Below are 21,388 nucleotides of genomic sequence, written 5' to 3'. Positions count from 1 at the left end.
AGAGTACTAACCCACCGGGCACAGGGATAAGAGTACTAACCCACCGAGCAGCAGGGATAAGAGTACTAACCCACCGGGCACAGGGATAAGAGAACTAACCCACCAAGCAGCAGGGATAAGAGTACTAACCCACTGAGCAGCAAGGATAAGAGAACTAACCCACAGAGAAGCAGGGATAAGAGTACTAACCCACCGAGCAGCAGGGATAAGAGTACTAACCCACAGAGCAGCAGGGATAAGAGTACTAACCCACAGAGCAGCAGGGATAAGAGTACTAACCCACCAAGCAGCAGGGATAAGAGTACTAACCCACAGAGCAGCAGGTATAAGAGTACTAACACACAGAGAAGCAGGGATAAGAGTACTAACCCACCGAGCAGCAGGGATAAGAGTACTAACCCACTGAGCAGCAGGGATAAGAGTACTAACCCACCGGGCACAGGGATAAGAGTACTAATACACAGAGCAGCAGTGATAAGAGTACTAACCCACCGAGCAGCCAGGATAAGAGTACTAACCCACAGAGCAGCAGGGATAAGAGTACTAACCCACAGAGCAGCAGGGATAAGAGTACTAACCCACCAAGCAGCAGGGATAAGAGTACTAATACACAGAGCAGCAGGGATAAGAGTACTAACCCACAGAGCAGCAGGGATAAGAGTACTAACCCACAGAGCAGCAGGGATAAGAGTACTAACCCACAGAGCAGCAGGGATAAGAGTACTAACCCATCGAGTAGCAGGGATAAGAGTACTAACCCACAGAGCAGCAGGGATAAGAGTACTAACCCACTGAGCAGCAAGGATAAGAGAACTAACCCACAGAGAAGCAGGGATAAGAGTACTAACCCACTGAGCAGCAAGGATAAGAGAACTAACCCACAGAGAAGCAGGGATAAGAGTACTAACCCACAGAGCAGCAGGGATAAGATTACTAACTAACCAGGCAGCAGGGATAAGAGTACTAACCCACCGGCCACAGGGATAAGAGAACTAACCCACTGAGCCGCAGGGATAAGAGTACTAACTAACCAGGCAGCAGGGATAAGAGTACTAACCCACCGAGCAGCAGGGATAAGAGTACTAACCCACAGAGCAGCAGGGATAAGAGTACTAACCCACCGAGCAGCAGGGATAAGAGTACTAACCCACAGAGCAGCAGGGATAAAAGTACTAACCCACAGAGCGGCAGGGATAAGAGTACTAACCCACCGAGCAGCAGGGATAAGAGTACTAACTCACCAAGCAGCAGAGATAAGAGAACTAACCCACAGAGCAGCAGGGATAAGAGCACTAACCCACCGAGCAGCAGGGATAAGAGTACTAACCCACCGAGCAGCAGGGATAAGAGTACTAACCCACAGAGCAGCAGGGATAAGAGTACTAACCCACAGAGCAGCAGGGATAAGAGTACTAACCCATCGAGTAGCAGGGATAAGAGTACTAACCCACAGAGCAGCAGGGATAAGAGTACTAACCCACTGAGCAGCAAGGATAAGAGAACTAACCCACAGAGAAGCAGGGATAAGAGTACTAACCCACTGAGCAGCAAGGATAAGAGAACTAACCCACAGAGAAGCAGGGATAAGAGTACTAACCCACAGAGCAGCAGGGATAAGAGTACTAACCCACCGGCCACAGGGATAAGAGAACTAACCCACTGAGCCGCAGGGATAAGAGTACTAACTAACCAGGCAGCAGGGATAAGAGTACTAACCCACCGAGCAGCAGGGATAAGAGTACTAACCCACAGAGCAGCAGGGATAAGAGTACTAACCCACCGAGCAGCAGGGATAAGAGTACTAACCCACAGAGCAGCAGGGATAAAAGTACTAACCCACAGAGCGGCAGGGATAAGAGTACTAACCCACCGAGCAGCAGGGATAAGAGTACTAACTCACCAAGCAGCAGAGATAAGAGAACTAACCCACAGAGCAGCAGGGATAAGAGCACTAACCCACCGAGCAGCAGGGATAAGAGTACTAACCCACCGAGCAGCAGGGATAAGAGTACTAACTCACCAAGCAGCAGAGATAAGAGAACTAACCCACAGAGCAGCAGGGATAAGAGCACTAACCCACCGAGCAGCAGGGATAAGAGTACTAACCCACCGAGCAGCAGGGATAAGAGTACTAACCCATCGAGTAGCAGGGATAAGAGTACTAACCCACCAAGCAGCAGGGATAAGAGAACTAACCCACAGAGCAGCAGGGATAAGAGTACTAACCCACAGAGCAGCAGGGATAAGAGTACTAACTTATAGAGCAGCAGGGATAAGAGTACTAACCCACCAAGCAGCAGGGATAAGAGTACTAACCCACCAAGCAGCAGGGATAAGAGTACTAACCCACCGAGCAGCAGGGATAAGAGTACTAACCCACCGAGCAGCAGGGATAAGAGTACTAACCCATCGAGTAGCAGGGATAAGAGTACTAACCCACCGATCAGCAGGGATAAGAGTACTAACCCACCGAGCAGCAGGGATAAGAGTATTAACCCACCGGGCACAGGGATAAGAGTACTAATCCACAGAGCAGCAGGGATAAGAGTACTAACTCACCAGGCAGCAGGGATAAGAGTACTAACCCACCGAGCAGCAGGGATAAGAGTACTAATCCACAGAGCAGCAGGGATAAGAGTACTAACCCACCAGGCAGCAGGGATAAGAGTACTAACCCACCGAGCAGCAGGGATAAGAGTACTAACTCACCAAGCAGCAGGGATAAGAGTACTAACCCACCAAGCAGCAGGGATAAGAGTACTAACCCACCGAGCAGCAGGGATAAGAGTACTAACCCACCGAGCAGCAGGGATAAGAGTACTAACCCATCGAGTAGCAGGGATAAGAGTACTAACCCACCGATCAGCAGGGATAAGAGTACTAACCCACCGAGCAGCAGGGATAAGAGTATTAACCCACCGGGCACAGGGATAAGAGTACTAATCCACAGAGCAGCAGGGATAAGAGTACTAACCCACCAGGCAGCAGGGATAAGAGTACTAACCCACCGAGCAGCAGGGATAAGAGTACTAACCAACAGAGCAGCAGGGATAAGAGTACTAACCCACCAGGCAGTAGGGATAAGAGTACTAACCAACAGAGCAGCAGGGATAAGAGTACTAACCAACAGAGTAGCAGGGATAAGAGTACTAACCAACAGAGCAGCAGGGATAAGAGTACAAACCCACCAGACAGCAGGGATAAGAGTACTAACCCACCGGCCACAGGGATAAGAGTACTAACCCACTGGCCAAAGGGATAAGAGTACTAACCCACCGGGCAGCAGGGATAAGAGTACTAGCTAACTGAGAACCAGGGGTTGGGAATATTAAAGTACTAAATAACAGTGACTTACATCAGAAAACGGGACACTGGGGATAGAAGAACTTAACCACTAGACACTAGAGACTGGTAACTAAACAGTGCATATCGAGAGTTGGAGACACCAATCCAGTAACTACCAGGACTGCTACTGAATAGCTACTGAATTATATAACATGAACTGGGCCAATAAACTAGTGGTTCATTGACTTCTACGACCGAGCCAGTTCTTCAAACACTAACGGTATGTCCTATTTTTATACAGCTAGGACTATCTGAATAGCCTAACAGAGTTGGCCACTTGTAACCTGAATTGGAGCTAAAAGAGTCACATTAACACTCAATGGTGACTGTTCTGTAATGCTAAGCTATTAAAACTGCTGATGGACCGATAGAGAAATCGGGGAGGGGAGTCATAGCTGCAGACTTGGTCAAGCAGAAAAATGGTGTTGGAGCTCCCAGCCATGGGGCCAGGATCAACCTGCTAGGAGCCCAAAGTTATCTGTACTAACACTATTCCTGGATTCTCCTCTCAGGTAATAGGACATTATATAGATAGCTGTAACAGTCTGCTGTTTGGGGAGAATCACATGGGCTCTGTGCAAGCGTAGAAAAACTGGAAAAAGTTTTTAGTTTTTTTTTCTTCACCACAATAAGTGCTAAGAAAAACTAAGAAAAAAAACAGCATTCTAAATGTGCCAATACCCTATAAGTGTCTGTGGTTTTGGCACCTGTAAATGCAAAGCAAGACTTACCGGAACCCTTGGTGTCATCTGTATAATTCTTATCTGCAACAAATCAGAGGTTAAAATGAAGATGGAAAAACTAGTTCAACTCTTTTCCAACCTGCCATTTTTTATTTTTTTTTTGCTTATGTTTTTCTTCTCCTCATTTACCTTCACTCAAGACCCATAACACCATACAACAATGATAATTAAAAAAAACTTTTCGTCTGCTACTGGTCAAAAAACATTTGTCCTATACTAAATCAAACTGTTAAAAGTGCTTTGGGCAGCAGCTTTTGCACTTGCGAACAGTCATATTTTCCCAATGCAAAAACCAGCAGTAGTCCCCTATCATGTTGGGAATCCAGCGACAAGATGGGAATAAGACATGCATTTTCAATGACAATCGACAGCCGGCACAGACCTTTCGATGTGCCTGGCTGATTTACCATTTATACACATTACTATTAAACTATAAAAAATAACAGCAGCATTTAAATGGCGTTTAAAACCCATCCATGGTGGTCTAGTGGTGATATCGATGACCCCCCGCCCACCCTCCGCAATGTGATCACAAGGAGGCAATCTTACTTGCCGGGACAGGCTCAACAATGTAATGACGCTGATTTTGGCTCAGCAATCCTTTACTATGGGCTCCAGAAGCCCATAGTACTTGAGCACCAACCTCAGTTATCAATGCAGTATATATGTACTGCATTGGTCTCTATGAGAAATCAGTTTAGTGATCATAGAAGTCTCCAAGGGGGACTACAAGTTACAGAAAAACCTGAAACCTCACCACACACAGCCCCATAGACCAACAAATAAAAGCATTATAATGATCAAAATAGAGCTATTTTAAAAGCATTTAGTCTATTTTAAAAGGTTTTAATTTTTTAAAAGCCGTCAAATAAAATAAAAGTTATATGAGTTGCCTATCATAATCATAGGGGGGAAAAGAGAACATGTCCGTTTTACCATAGAATAAACAGCGTAAACACGATCCCTCCCCCCCCCATGAACAAAATAGCTTTTTTAAAATAAAAAAAATTCTCTGTGAAAATAATTATTTTCCGTTGTTGCAGAATATTTTATGTACATTTGGTATCACAAAAAAGCTCATGTGGGTATATAGGTGAAAAAATACAAGCGCTATGGCCTTTTAAACACAAAGAGGAAACAATAAAGGGGTTACTCTTTAACCCCTTCATACCAAAGGTCATTGATGCGGGAATGTCGGGGTCAAATTGAAGCAATGTTCCTCCTCGCCTTCTAAGATCCATCACGCTTTTATTTCTCCACCTACAGGACTGGTTGGGGAGTCATTTTTTGCTTCATGAGCTATAGTTTTTATTGGTCTCAAATTGGTATCAAAGAAAATTTTCATCACTTTTTATATTTTTCTGATATATACTTTTAATATATATATATATTTTTTAATTATTATTATTATTTATTTTTTTACACTTCTTAGGGGATGTATAGCATTCATCATTATTATCCGTGCTCTGCACATGGAGTCTGCCTGAGGGCAGATTCTATGAGAAGATCACCCATCCAGCAGAACAGAGTATATACCTCCGCCTGTCAGATAAAGTGATCAGGACCCCCGCAACCATGCTGCAGGGGTCCCAATCAGTCAGTGACAGGTACTTCTCCTGTCACTGACTTCCTTAAACACTGCGATCACTGTACATTTCAAGGGGTTAATGACAGGCAGCTGCGATCATTATCCCCAGGTCCTGGGACACTAATGTGCTCACACTGAAGCAGTTCTGCACACATTAAAATCCCTTCACAGCAGGAACATATACGTTCCTACTGCACAGGGTATCGGCATCGGGCATCTCCTACAGGGCATGATAAGCCAGGGCATTTCTCAGTTATTTTTCTTGTGTTGATTGCGACTATCTGCAACTTTACTTGCTGTACCTCTGACTCCTGTTTGGCACTTTGTTTTTTTTGGCACTGTCTTGTTACATCAGTTTTTGTCCCCAGTATGCTATTAGGCTGTGTATATATGTTTTGGTCTCCTGATGAACATGAATTGGGAGGAAAAGCGTCAGGACCCTGGTAACAGGTCTTAGACATTCATCAGCTATTAAGCAATTAATAATTTGGTGTATTTGTGGGTCAATTTTGTTGCCTTCTGTGACTGCACAAGCTTGTGGCTATGGTGCACTGTAAAAAGTGATCTCACACTTAGCTGCCGTCTTTGCCCGATATGTTTCTGAAGTTAGCACATAGCGCACCACTGTATTATACCTATTTTACTGTCATATTTTACTCTTATTTACTGTGTGTGACCAAAGCCTTAAAAATTACACTTTTAATTTATTTTTATTTTTTTTTAGAGATTTTCTTTTGCAAGTTTGTGAGCCAAAAACATGTCAAAAAGCCACCTATTATAAAAAGATGTAAAAAAATAAATCACTGGTAGTTTTGAAAGCAGGTTTTGCAAGTTTTTTTATTTTATTTTATTAAATTATTTATTTACAAGCATCTTTCTACAAGTGTGAACTTACCCCTACACGGCACCCATAGGAATCTGCTACACATGCTGTATAGAGGTTGTAGGCCAAGTATGTAGGTAGATGGCATAATAAAAGGGCAAAATGCATGTTGAAGATAACTCACCGTACACTGTGAGGTAATACTCCTGTATACACTGACTGGCTCTCAGTATATTTGCCATATAGTATCCTTGGTCTTCTCTGGTCAGATTAGTGATCACTAAGGAGCCATCACGTGTAGCGCTCAGTCGTCCTCTATAAGAGCTGTTTATGATATCAGCGACGTCTCCTGGTTGTGTTACGGCAATCGCATTGTGATCTCTCACCCAGGTGATGTCTCTGATCCCGGTGTAATCTGTATATAGAGTCACCGCTCCTCCCATCTCACCCGTCACGTTCCTCCTCTCTCCACAAGGTGATTCACTGGACACATCTGTATGGAACAAGAGATAGCAACTATCACCATTACTAAAGATTTTTTTTTATATATATATATTTATATATATATATATATTGCATTTTGTGTTTGAAAAATAAACATAAATAACAATGCGCCGGCGCTGTGACCACTCCCATTCCTCCATGATTCCTCCGATAGATGCCTGACATCATCACGTGTTTCTAGGAATCTAGGAACATTGCCCCCCGAGAAATCAAATATGCAAAAATACTGTGGAGACCATCACGTGTTTCTCAACATCAATGAGCTAGCCAGACCTTCTACCGGGAAGGAACAACCAAGTTGGGGGAGGTTGTCTTCAGTCAAGAAAACCCCCTTCCGGTCTGGTTGGCACTTATTAGGATGGTGGTCCAGCCCCAGATCATGTATTTTTTTGAATATGGCGCTGGCATGGATCTCTGACAGATACTTTAAAGGAATTGGAAGTAATGTTAAACATATATCGGACTCTTCTAGACAATATCTCAATGGTTTACCTGTCTCGTAACAAATTAAAATGGGAGATCTTGGTCCAATACTCAAGAATGGGGCATATTATGGCAAATATCAAAAAATCATTATGTAATAAAGGACACCATTACATTTTAAGACTAGAGATGAGTGAACCGGGTTCGGGTTCCAGTCGATCCGAACCCGAACGTTCGGTATTTGATTAGTTGGGGCTGCTTAACTTGGATAAAGCTCTAAGGTTGTCTGGAAAACATGGATACAGCCAATGACTATATCCATGTTTTCCACATAGCCTTAGGGCTTTATAAAACTTCAGCAGCCACCGCTAATCAAATGCCAAAAGTTCGGATTCGGATCGACTCAAGCATGCTCCAGGTTCGCTCATCTCTATTTAAAGGGGTAGTGCCGCGCTAAAAATTTATTCACAGAATAACACACATTACAAAGTTATACAACTTTGTAATGTATGTTATGTCTGTGAATCGCCCCCTTCCCCCACCCCCACCCCCGCAGGTGTACTCGGAAGTGTTGGTGCATTATACATTACCTGATCCGTATCGAGGGCCGTCCGCCATTTTGTGCCAAACGTCATCTTCGGACGGATGGACGGCCGAGTCGCTGCCGCCCGTCCCCCCTCCACCGCGTCACAACTGTGCTCAGCCGCGATTGGCTGAGCACAGTTATGCTCAGCCAATCGCGGCTGATGACGCTGCAGAGGGCGGCCGGCATTCGGAACAGACGGAGCTGTTCGCCGGCTGGCCGAAGAAGATGTCACTGAATGAAGATCGGAGACGGGTGTCGGCACGTGACAGGTGAGTATAGCGCACCACACTTCCAGGTACACGGGTGGGGGTGGTGGGACACGGGGAAGGGGGCCATTCACAGACATAACATACATTACAAAGTTGTATAACTTTGTAATGTGTGTTATTCTGTGAATAATTCTTTACTGCCGCACTACCCCTTTAAGACCAATAACCATTGGGATTATCATCCCTCACTATTACACAGGATTGTGGCTAGGGGACATAACAAGTGTCCTAGGTGCGGGAAAAGAAACTCAGATTACATACATATGTTGCAGAGCTGCTCTAAAAGGGTAGGGGTGTTCATATTATACTGTGCAGGCACTATCATTTTGGTTTCTACGTTATTTATTAATGTTGGTAAGAATCTGATTCGGAGACTCCTCCTGTTGGTGCAAATATTAATTCTAAGGACTGATTGAACTTGGTCAACAGAGTTTAGTCATTCGTAAGGATCAAGCTCACTGTAACAACAAGAGTCCTGGATCCGCAGTACCACCGCTAGCAATGACGTGGCCTGCACCAGGGAGCGGAGTCTAAGGGGCCGCTGGTCTTCACCAGTGCCGTCACAAGGTGGGATCGACTTGCTGCGGCAGGCAACCCCCAGGTCGCAAGCCCTGGCTAGGCTTGCTAATGGCGGCTGGAGAGGTGCAGCAGGAGACACGTAGGCTGACAGCAGGAACGCTGCAGGATTTACAGCTGGAACCGCAGACAGTAGATCCACAGGCTGGAAGCATGGGCAGGAACAACAGAGAGCTGGAACCACACACCAAGGGAAGCATGCAGAGGATCCAACGAAGCAAGGGCAGGACAGGTGCAAGTATTTATAGTGTAATGGTGATTGTTGCTCTAACCAATTAGAGAGGCACTGCCCCTCTAAATCTGTGACAGCCCGCGCGCGCCATAGGAGACGGGAACGCGTGCACCGGCCGGGACAGCAAGAAGCAGGAGCACGCCTGGGTAAGGCGCTCTTATGAGCTGAAGAGACAGTGGCGCTGGGCCCCAGCACATGGACTCCGGCGTCCGCTGTCCCAGGAGAAGAAGGGTGGCGGGGGCCCAAAGCATGGGACGCCGCCGTGGCCCTGACACTTACAAGTTCTAGAAATACTGTATAAACAGTTACGGGGTCCATGGTAAGGTCCTGTCTAGGAGGTGTATGTTGTTTTTCATCATCCTTCCTCTCTCTCGTCACGTTGGGGTGGGTAGGCTGATGGTAGGGTCTGGGGGAAGGCAGGAATTAAGAGGTTCTGTATCTCTGCATTGTATTTTGTTTTTAATGAGATGATACATTCTGTAAATTTACAGTTTGAATGGGCGAAAAAAATAAATAAATAAATAATTAAAAAACGCAGCACAGTGCCACACTGCCCACTCCATTACCCCCTTAACGACATCGGACGTAAGTATACGCCCCCGCAGGGTGGGCTTTAACGCAAACGGGCGTATACTTACCCCCGATGTTTCCCCGATAATGTATATCAGGCCATCTCTGCTCGTTGGCACGGGGGGTGATTAACCCCTCCCGTGCCGACGATCGCTGCTATATGCTGATCTATACAGATCAGCATATAGCAGCTAAATTCAGCTTTCCGGGTCATCGGTGACCCGGAAAGCAATGGCGATTGGTGCTGTCCGAGATACCATTAGTGTCCCCACCAAAGATGGCGCCGATGCCACCCCCACGATCCAGTGCCAGATACCAGTACCGGCTGGCCTATCACGGCGATCATACTGTAAAAACAGTTTTGCCGGGTTCTGCACCCCTCAGCTAGGTAGCTGAGGGGTGCAGAACAGGTGTGTGTGGTGCAGGTGTACCACACTCACCTGATCTGGGCGTCCAGAGCGACGATCTGTGGTCCGCGCCGTCCTCGCGTCTTCTTCGCTTCACTTCTGGGTTCGGTCGTCCAGCGTCGGAAATCTTCGGAAACGCTTGGGTCCTCGGGTTCGGCGGGCCTCGGCAATCTCCGGCAGCGTTGCTCTACTGCCCCCTAGCGGCTGATCAGTGAATATCATTCACTGATCAGTTGCTTTGGGTTAAAAAGATTTTTTCTGATCAGCAACTCCTCCATTTTGGCGTAGGGGCGTTTTTTTCCCCCCTATATCCTACCGCCACTGTCTGCTGATAAGTGCCGCACATAAGTGCGGCATTTATCAGCAGCTCCTTTCTTGGCGTAGGGATATTTTTTCTTACTGTCAAAAAAACACACGTAAAAAACACTACACTACACTACACTACATGGAATAAAGTTTTACACTACACCACTACACATTTACATACCCCATATACCAATCCCCGTATAAAGATGGCCCCCAGGGTGTTTTCGGCGTCAGAGGCATACGCTATTATTGCCTCCAACACCGAAACAGCCAGTGAGGATAAATGGGGGGATCCTTCTTTCCTCCATTCATCCTCATCGTCCTCATCATCCAGTGACGTGTCTGGGGGTAGCGTAGCATACGCTGCCCCCCAGACACGTCTTTTCCGCCAGTACCGTCCCAATAAGAGATCACAGTATGGCGTGAAATTCTACAAACTCTGTGAGCGTACCTCAGGGTGCACTTACAGATTTAGGGTACGTGCACACTGCGGAATGGCGAAGGATAACCCTTTGTGCATTCCGCAGCTGGCACCCATGTCACGGCCGCGGCGGCGTCCCGTGCTCCGGGCCGCCGCCGCGACCTCCCTCCATCTCAGGCAGCTGCCGGGGTCCCTGTGCAGGGACCCGGCGCTGCTACACGTTCGGCCCCGGGGGGCGCCTCACCTCTCCACGCTCCTGTCTCTCGCTGTGCCGGCCGGCGCGCGCGTCCCCGCCTCCTAGGGCGCGCGCGCGCCGGCTGTCTCAGATTTAAAGGGGCAGTGCGCTCCTAATTGGTAGTTGCACCCAATCACTCCCCTATAAATCCCAGCATGCCCTGTCCCCTGTGTTGGAGCCTCTACTTGCTTCCCATAGCGGTTGGCCCAGCTCCCTGTTGTTCCTGTGTCCTGTCCGTTACCTGGTCCCAAGTCCCTGTTCCTGAGTCCTGTCCGTTACCTGGTCCCAAGTCCCTGTTCCTGAGTCCTGTCCGTTACCTGGTCCCAAGTCCCCGTTCCTGGTTCCTGTTCCCCTGTCACTCCACCTGTTCCCGTGTCCAGCCTGTCACGTGCGCTCTCATCTGCAGACTATTGCCTGTGCCATCTCCTGCCACGCCTCGCCTGCCGACACCAGCAACCAAGCCAGGGGTAGCGACCTGGGGGTCGCCTGCCGCAGCAAGTCCATCCCGCCTTGCGGCGGGCTCTGGTGAAAACCAGCGGCCCCTTAGACTCCGCTCCCTGGTGAGGTTTGTGCCATCGCTGGTGCCGGTCCAGTGGATCCACTACTCCGGGCGTTACAGTAGGCTCCAACCATGGATCCCGGCGAGGTGCCTGATATCCGTGAGGTAGCCCGAGTGGTCGCCCTACAGGCTCAACAGATCCAGCAACAGTCACAGCTGATCCAACAACTGACTGCAGCCGTACAGCAGCATACCACAGCTCAGCAGTCATCACCCCCGGCAACCTCTTCAAAACTACGACTGGCTCTCCCAAGTAAATATGGAGGTGACCCCAAGTTGTGCAGAGGATTCCTGACCCAGTGCACTATGCATATCGAACTTTTAAGCAGTCAGTTTGCCACCGAGCGCTCTAAAGTGGCTTTCATTATCAGCCTATTGGAAGGTCGAGCTCTGGCCTGGGCCACACCACTATGGGACCGTAATGATCCGGTTGCTGCCAATTTCCGAATCTTCTTGGACGAGTTCCGCTCTGTCTTTGAGGAACCTGCCCGTGCGTCTTCAGCTGAGACTGCTCTTCTCAATCTATCCCAAGGTACTTCCTCCGTTGGTGACTACGCCATCCAGTTCCGCACCCTGGCTGCGGAGCTAGACTGGAATGAGGCCGCTCTGATTGCCACCTTTAAAAAGGGCCTGTCCAGTCAAGTGAAGGATGTGCTCGCTGCCCGGGACCTGCCTACCTCCCTGAACGAACTTATCCTACTGGCTACCAGAGTCTACACCAGGTTCGCCGAGAGAGAGGAGGAGGTCCGGCAAGGACGGCGTCTGAGTCTGCCCCGTCGCCATCCCCGGCTGGCACCGGTGTTCCAGAATCCCGTGGCTCCCATGTCCCAGTCGCCTCCAGAGGTTCCTATGCAGGTGGAACGTGCTCGCCTGACGACTGATGAGAGGAACCGTCGACTGGCCCAAAATCTCTGCCTCTATTGCGGTGGCGCGGATCACTATCGGCAGAGATGTCCCCAACGCCCTCAGCGTCCGGGAAACGCTCGCACCTAGGTCCGGTGGGAGAGGCCTCCCTAGGTGTGAATGCCACCTCTCCAAGGTTGACTATGCCCGTCTCCATCCAGACACCCTCAGGGCAAGTTTTTCAGTCTACTGCCCTCATCGACTCTGGCTCTGCTGGCAGTTTCATCTCTGCTTCGTTGGTCCAAAGATGGCGGCTACCCGTTATCCAGCTTGCCCAACCCCGGTCTATCTCTTCGGTTACGGGGGAGATTCTTTCCGAAGCTGTGTACAGCCAGACGGCACCCCTAGTCCTCCAGGTGGGCGCCTTACATCAGGAGAAGATCTCCTTCTATGTCTTGCGCCATTCCTCTTCCAACCTCCTGCTGGGTCTTCCTTGGCTGCAATTCCATACCCCTAAACTGGACTGGAGAACTGGGGAGGTTCTCAGCTGGGGTCAGGACTGTCATAACCGGTGTCTGAGATCTCCTCAACCCAAGTGCTCTACAAGGTCACCTGCTTATGTCAAGCCTCTATCCGGGCTACCGGAGGACTACCAAGACTTTGTCGATGTTTTCTCGGCCAAGGAGGCGGACTCACTACCACCCCATCGGGCCTATGATTGCCCTATAGACCTCCTTCCAGGGGCTTCTCCTCCACGTGGTCGAGTATACCCTCTCTCTGTGCCCGAGACTGAAGCCATGTCCTCCTACATCCAGGAGAACTTACAAAAGGGCTTCATCCGTAAATCCACGTCTCCAGCTGGCGCCGGATTTTTCTTTGTTCAGAAGAAGGACGGTTCCCTCCGCCCATGCATAGACTATCGGGGCTTAAATAAGGTGACTGTTAAGAACCGCTATCCTCTTCCGCTTATTCCGGAACTATTCGACCGTCTTCGTGGAGCTAAGATCTTCTCCAAGCTGGATCTCAGGGGAGCGTATAACTTGGTCCGAATTCGTAAAGGAGACGAATGGAAGACCGCTTTCAACACCAGGGATGGGCACTACGAATATCTGGTCATGCCATTCGGCCTATGCAATGCCCCAGCGGTCTTCCAGGAATTCGTGAACGATATCTTCCGAGACCTCCTCTATGTCTGCGTCATTGTCTATTTGGATGACATTTTGGTCTTCTCCCTGGACCAGCAGACTCATGTGGCACAAGTGCGTCAGGTTCTACGAAGACTACGGGCCAATCATCTATACGCCAAGCTTGAGAAGTGTGTTTTCCATCAGCGCAGTCTTCCATTTCTTGGCTATATCGTCTCCGATCAGGGCCTACAAATGGATCCAGCCAAGCTCGCAGCTGTCCTTCAATGGCCACGCCCTGTGGGACTTAGAGCTATCCAACGTTTCCTGGGCTTCGCCAACTATTACCGGCAATTCATCCCTCACTTCTCTACCCTGGTCGCACCCATTGTGGCTCTCACTAAAAAGAAGGCGGACCCCAGACGTTGGCCTCCAGAGGCCGAACAAGCCTTCAATAGCCTCAAGTCTGCCTTTGCCTCTGCTCCTGCTCTAGTCCGCCCGGATGTCTCCAGGCCGTTTTCTCTCGAGGTCGATGCTTCTTCTGTGGGCGCAGGAGCCATTCTCTCGCAAAGGGACACATCAGGCAAGACCAGAACCTGCGGGTTCTTTTCCAAGACTTTCTCCCCTGCCGAGAGGAACTATACCATTGGGGACTGCGAACTCCTGGCCATTAAGTTGGCACTGGAGGAGTGGCGTCATCTACTAGAGGGGGCTAAACACCCTGTTAACATTTACACGGACCACAAGAACCTCCTCTACCTCCAATCGGCTCAACGCCTCAATCCCAGGCAGGCTCGGTGGTCCCTCTTCTTTTCTCGGTTCAACTATACCATCCACTTCCGTCCAGCCGAGAAGAACCTAAAGGCCGATGCATTATCCCGAGCATCCGATGTCATGGGGCAAGAGGAATCTCCTCGTCACATAATACCTCCCGACCGCCTAGTACCAGTTGCCACTTCTGCTCTGCAGAGACTGCCTCCCGGGAAGACTTATGTGCGCCCCGCACTCCGTAAACGCATCTTGAGGTGGGGGCATTCCTCCTTGGTAGCCGGGCATCCAGGAACCCAAAAGACCGGGCAATTGATCTCCCGTCACTACTGGTGGCCCAATCTCCTCCAGGATGTCAAGGATTTTGTGGCTTCCTGTGCAGTTTGTGCCAGGAATAAGTCTCCCCGTCAAAGACCTGCCGGCCTACTTTTGCCCTTGCCAGTCCCGGACCATCCCTGGCACCACATTGGGATGGATTTTATCACAGACCTACCTCCATCTGCGGGCAATACAGTCATTTGGGTGGTGACGGACCGCTTCTCCAAAATGGCTCACTTCGTGGCCCTTCCTGGTCTGCCCTCTGCTCCTCGTCTGGCTCAGTTGTTCTTCCGACACATCTTCCGCCTGCATGGACTTCCTCTTCACATTGTGTCCGACCGAGGCTCTCAATTTGTCTCTAAGTTTTGGCGTGCCCTCTGCTCGCAACTCCAAGTGAAGCTGGACTTCTCTTCGGCCTATCATCCTCAGACTAACGGGCAAGTGGAGAGAGTCAATCAGATTCTGGGTAACTACCTACGCCATTTTGTTTCCAGCCGCCAAGACAACTGGGCCGATCTACTCCCATGGGCAGAATTCTCATATAACCATCTGGACTCGACTTCCACAGGCAAGTCTCCTTTCTATGTGGTCTACGGGCATCATCCTCGTCCTCCTCTGCCTCTCTCTCCATCCTCCGAGGTCCCAGCCGTGGAGGAGTTGTTATCTGACCTGCAATCGATCTGGGAACAAACTCGACAGTCATTACTCAAAGCCTCTAAACGCATGAAGGATCAGGCTGATAAGAGGAGGAGACCTGCCACAAATTTTCTCCCAGGTGACAAAGTCTGGCTCTCGGCCAAATATGTCCGACTCAAGATTCCCAGCTACAAGTTGGGTCCTCGATTCCTCAGTCCTTTCTCGGTGCTAAGACGCATCAACCCTGTCACCTACAAGCTCCGCCTACCCCCCACTATGCGGTTTCCGAACTCCTTCCATGTTTCCCTCTTAAAACCTGTGGTTCTGAACCGGTTCTCAGATAAGTCTTCGTTCTCTGCTCCTCAAGCCGTCTCTGACGACGTCTACGCTGTTAAAGACATTCTGGCCATGAAGACTGTCAGAGGGAGAAGGTTCTTCCTGGTGGATTGGAAAGGATTTGGTCCTGAGGAGAGGTCCTGGGAACCCGAGGCTAACATCCTGGACCAGGATCTCATCAAGAGGTTCCTGCAGGTTAGAAAGAGGGGGAGGCCAAAGGGGGGGGGGTACTGTCACGGCCGCGGCGGCGTCCCGTGCTCCGGGCCGCCGCCGCGACCTCCCTCCATCTCAGGCAGCTGCCGGGGTCCCTGTGCAGGGACCCGGCGCTGCTACACGTTCGGCCCCGGGGGGCGCCTCACCTCTCCACGCTCCTGTCTCTCGCTGTGCCGGCCGGCGCGCGCGTCCCCGCCTCCTAGGGCGCGCGCGCGCCGGCTGTCTCAGATTTAAAGGGGCAGTGCGCTCCTAATTGGTAGTTGCACCCAATCACTCCCCTATAAATCCCAGCATGCCCTGTCCCCTGTGTTGGAGCCTCTACTTGCTTCCCATAGCGGTTGGCCCAGCTCCCTGTTGTTCCTGTGTCCTGTCCGTTACCTGGTCCCAAGTCCCTGTTCCTGAGTCCTGTCCGTTACCTGGTCCCAAGTCCCTGTTCCTGAGTCCTGTCCGTTACCTGGTCCCAAGTCCCCGTTCCTGGTTCCTGTTCCCCTGTCACTCCACCTGTTCCCGTGTCCAGCCTGTCACGTGCGCTCTCATCTGCAGACTATTGCCTGTGCCATCTCCTGCCACGCCTCGCCTGCCGACACCAGCAACCAAGCCAGGGGTAGCGACCTGGGGGTCGCCTGCCGCAGCAAGTCCATCCCGCCTTGCGGCGGGCTCTGGTGAAAACCAGCGGCCCCTTAGACTCCGCTCCCTGGTGAGGTTTGTGCCATCGCTGGTGCCGGTCCAGTGGATCCACTACTCCGGGCGTTACAACCCACCAGCTATGCACGGGCGGATTCCGTTGTCCGTCGAAAGAATGAACACATTAATTCTTTGGACAGAGGGCGGAATCCGCCCGTGCATAGAATGGAGTGTGACACGAGAGGAGACGCGCGCCTCCATCAGTCCGCCGGTGGGTGCCAGCTGCGGAATGCACAAAGGGTTATCCTTCGCCATTCCGCAGTGTGCAGGTACCATTACAGTGTATGTAGGAAGGGACACCCGAATGCAGCCCCTAGATGCCCCCCCCCCCATCCTCGGAGTTAGTGGGGAGATCGTTTGGGAACTGATCTTCCCACTGCTGGATAAAGGTTACCACCTGTACGGGGATAACTTTTATACCAGCACCCCCTCTTCCGGTCCCTCGCTGCCCGAGCTACTGTAGCTTGCCGCACGATCCTAAAATATCAGAAGCAGTAATAGAGCCCTAATATTTAGCAGCCATGGAGCGGACCCAGCGCTTCTGGATATGAAGGACCCCAGATCGCACCAGGGCAACATTTTCCAGGTGACGTCCCCCACACTGGAAAACAGGAGACCCCAGAAGAAGTGCAGAGTGTGGGGTAACAGGGGGATCAGGAAGGACACCATTTTCCAGTATGACACCTGTCCTGATCACCCCGGCCTCTGCATACTGGATCGCTTCAAGGCGTACCACACATCATTGGAGATCTACATTATCTAAATTCTGTCCCTTATTCCTATTTCAGGGGTCACGTTGATCCAGGGATTATTCTGATTGCCATTATGGAGTCGGGAAGGAATTTTTCCCCAGTGATGAGGCTACTGTCGTCTGCCTCACAAGGGTTTTTTGCCTTCCTCTGGGTCAACACAGATAGAATTTGATGGACACCTGTCATTTCCAACCTTATAAACTAATAATTGGCCTAATACCCCCAAATAAATTAGAATTGTCCCTTTTCCCCAGCTAAATAGGTATGGCCGCCATTCCCATTAGAGGATGCCATGATGCAATTACAAAGCCTCTGTGCAGCCAGGACAGTAGAAACCCCCCACAAGTGACCCCATTCTGGAAACTACACCCCATAAGGAATCTAACGAGGGGGGCAGCGGGGATATTTAATTTTTTATTTTCACGGTACATGTTCCACATATGTGCCCGTCACCAGTGGGGTCCATATGCTCACTGTACCCCCTTGTTGGATTCCTTATGGGGTGTAGTTTCCAGAATGGGGTCACTTGTGGGGGGTTTCTACTGTCCTGGCAGCACAGGAGCTTTGTAATTGCGACATGGCCTCCATCCTCCATTCCAGCCTCTGAATGGCGCTCTGTCCCTTTGGTGGCTTGCCCTGTGTCCATATGGCACATTATGTCCACAAGTGGGGTATTTTCGCACTCAGGGGAAATTACCCTACACGTTTTGTGTTCACTTTCTTTTTTAACCCCTTGTGGAAAAGGAAAAAAAATCAAGGCTAGACTAACATATAGTATACAAAATGTTTAATTTTTACACTAAATTATTGATCTTGTCTTGATTTTTTCATTTTCACAAGGGGTTAAAAGATAAAAAAAACACTAAATGTGTAGAGCAATTTTACCTGAGTACGGAAATACCCCACATGTGGACATAACGCACCATGCGGGTACAGGGTAAGCCTCCAAAAGGAAGGAGCGCCATTTGGCTTTTGGAGGCTGGATTTGGCTGGAATGGATTTCGAGGGGCCATGTTGCATTCAAAAGGCCCCTGTGTTGCCGAGACAGTTGAACCCCCCCACAAGTGACTCCATTATGGAAACTGCACCCCTCAAGGAATGTAACAAGGGGTGTAGTGAGCATATGGACCCCACTGGTGACGGGCACAAATGTGGAACAATATGGCGTGAAAATAAAATATTAAATTTTTTACACTATAATGTTGGTTTAGCTTTAAATTTTTCATTTTCACAAGAGGTTAAAAGAGAAAAAAACACACATAATGTGTAGAGCAATTCCCCCTGAGTCCGTAAATACCCCACATGTGGACATAAAGCGCCATGTGGGTGCAGAGCAAGCCTCCGAAGGGAAGGAGCGCCATTTGGATTTTGGTGGTTGGATTTGGCCAGAATGGATGATGAACGCCATGTCGCATTTACAGAGCCCTCGTGCTGCCAAAACACTGGAAACCCCCCACAAGTGACCCCCATTCTGGAAACTGCACCCCTCAGGGAATCTAACAAGGGGTGCAGTGAGGATATGGACCCCTTGATGACGGCCACATTTGTGCCGTGAAAGTGAAAAAATGAAAATTTTCACTTTCACATCACATTGTTCCACATTTGTGCCCGTCACCAGTGGGGTCCATATGCTCACTGAACCCCTTGTTAGATTCCTTGAGGGGTGTAGTTTCCAGAATGGGGTCACTTGTGGGGGGTTTCCAGTGTTTTGGCAGCACGAGGGCTCTGTAAATGCGACATGACCCTTGAAATCCATTCCAGTAAAATCCAGCTTGCAAAGGCCAATTGGCGCTCCTTCCCTTTGGAGGCTTGTCCTGTGCCCGCTTGGCACTTTATGTCCACATGTGGGGTATTTCCGTACTCGGGAGAAACTGCACTACACGTTTGGTGTGTTTTTTTTCTTTTATCCCCTTGTAAAAATGAAAAATGAAGGCTAGAACAACATTTTAGTGTAAAAAATAGAATTTTTCCTTTTTTACACCACATTGTTCTGAAAATCTGTGAAGCACCTGTGGGGTCCAGATGCTCACCGCACCCCTTGTTACATTCCTTGAGGGGTGTAGTTTTCTAAATGGTGTCCCTTTAGGGGTGTTTTTTAGGTTTTGGCACCCCAGAGCCTCTGCCAACCTGAAGTGGTACAGTCAAAAATGACCAAATATAACAGAGGCGTTGAAATTCACTAGGCGCTCCTTTATATCTGAGGCTTGTGGTTGCGTCAAATAGCGCAATAGGGCCACATATGGGGTATTTCTATAAACTGCAGAAACGGGGCAATCAATATTGGGGTGCATTTCTCTGCTAATAGGTTTATCATTATGAAAGATATTGGATTACAATAAAATCTCTGCACAGAAAATAAAAAATTTCAAATTTCTTACACACTTAAGGCCACATGTATCATCCGGCGAACGGATGATTTTCGGCGGAAAGTGCCGATTTGCGTATTTTTTTATACGCAAATGGCCGATTTGCGAATAAAATATTCGCAAATCGGCACTTTCCGCCGAGTACGCCAGGGGGCGGAAAGGGGGCGGAAAGTGGGCGGAACGGAGGTCCGCGCGATTTATCATCCGTTCCGCCAAAATGTACGCCGAAAACCTACTCCAGTCCTCAGCTGGCGTAGGCTTTCGGCGGTGCGCAACGGCGCGCACGGGATTTATGTAGAGGCAGTCCGCCTCTACATAAATCTCCGTAGCACCGGAGCTGCGGGGGCATTTTTACGTCCGGCGTAAAAAACGCCGGACTTAATAAATGCCTCCCTTAGCTTTTATTTCTGTGACTCCCCTAAAGGGTTAAAAAAACTTTCTTGATATGCTTTTGCAGAGTTTGGGGGGTGCAGTTTCTGAAATGGGGTGCTTTGTGGGGCTTTCTAACATACAGGCCCCTCAAATACACTTTAAACCTGAACAGGTCCCTAAAAATATCTGATTTTGAAATTTTACTGAAAATTTGGAAAATTGCTGCTAATGTTTTAAGCTTCCTATTGTCTAAAAAAATGAAATATAGTTTAATAAATGCTACCAACATAAAGTAGACATGTTGCTAATGCTATTTAATATATAATTTATGTGGCATAACCATTTTCTGTATAAGCAGAAAGGTTTCAAAGTTGGAAAAATGCATTTTTTCACAATTTTTCACGTTATTTTGGTGTTTTTCATAAAGATTTGTTATAAGTATCGACTCCATTTTACCAGAAATGTAAAGTACAATATGTCACGAGAAAACAATCTCAGAATCGGCTAGATAGGTAAAAGCATCCCGAAGTTATTAATGAATAAAGTGACACTGGTCATATTCATAAAATGTCTCTGTCCTTAAGGCCATTTCAGGGTCTGTCCTTAAGGGGTTAATGCAGGTTTTTTTTTGGTTGTGGCATTTTAGTTTTTCCTCTTCACCTTCTACGAGCCATAACTTTTTACTTTTCCATTGTTAGAGCAATGTGAGGATTTGGTCAAACTTTTTGTAGTACGTTTCAAAGCCACCTTTCACTTTATCGTATAGCATGGGTCTCCAAACTGCGGCCCTCCAGCTGTTGCAATACTACATTTCCCATCATGCCTGGAGAGCCAAATCCAAAGCTTTAGCTGTCCAGGCATGATGGGAATTGTGGTTTTGCAACAGCTGGAGGGCCGCAGTTTGGAGCCCCATGGTATAATGTACTGAGAAACAACAGGGTATATCAGGGGAACAGCAGACAGATAGATATGAGATGGATAGTTTTGAGATTGACCATTTTTTTTCACATGCAAAAAGGATATTCTCATCTTTGCTTGTTATAGGATAGGGTATAACAAGCTGATCGCTGGGGGTCCAACCACCAATTCCGAGAACAGGGATACAATGCTCCCAAAGAATGGAGTGATCAGTGTGCCTGCATAGAGAATAAATAAGAGTACAGGCCACCGCGGCTGCCCACCATTTATTTGGGAACAACTGAATGGATAGATATTGACTAACAAGCTCAGAGGGGAATATCAGCATTAATCTTAAAATAAGAAAAAATCACTTTAAGGCTATGTTCACACTACGTATTGGACCGGCCGTTCCGTGACCCTGCTGGGTCACGAAACGGCCGGTCTCTTCAAAGATCATCCCGGATAGTACTGCAGTGTTCTGATGCGGGC

At 48.8% G+C, this 21,388-nt stretch overlaps 1 protein-coding gene across 3 annotated transcripts in view; it reads right to left on the bottom strand.

The window, feature by feature from the left end:
• LOC138771588 (T-lymphocyte surface antigen Ly-9-like) overlaps positions 1-21,388 on the bottom strand; it is a 40,848-nt gene that overhangs the window by 10,569 nt on the left and 8,891 nt on the right. For all 3 annotated transcript variants that reach the window (XM_069951437.1, XM_069951435.1, XM_069951436.1), the window contains exons 2-3: positions 6,684-6,992; positions 4,077-4,109 (exon numbers count right to left, since the gene is read on the bottom strand). In XM_069951437.1, the coding sequence (XP_069807538.1) occupies positions 4,077-4,109; positions 6,684-6,942 (292 nt within the window). In that variant the 5' untranslated portion in view covers positions 6,943-6,992. The remainder of the gene's footprint in view (positions 1-4,076; positions 4,110-6,683; positions 6,993-21,388) is intronic.

This window comes from Dendropsophus ebraccatus, chromosome 13, assembly GCF_027789765.1.
Source record: "Dendropsophus ebraccatus isolate aDenEbr1 chromosome 13, aDenEbr1.pat, whole genome shotgun sequence".
In the NCBI taxonomy this organism is placed as follows: Eukaryota; Metazoa; Chordata; class Amphibia; order Anura; family Hylidae; genus Dendropsophus; species Dendropsophus ebraccatus.
The sequence above is the reverse complement of the archived record's forward strand: the minus strand, read 5'-3'. Positions and strand labels throughout refer to the sequence as shown.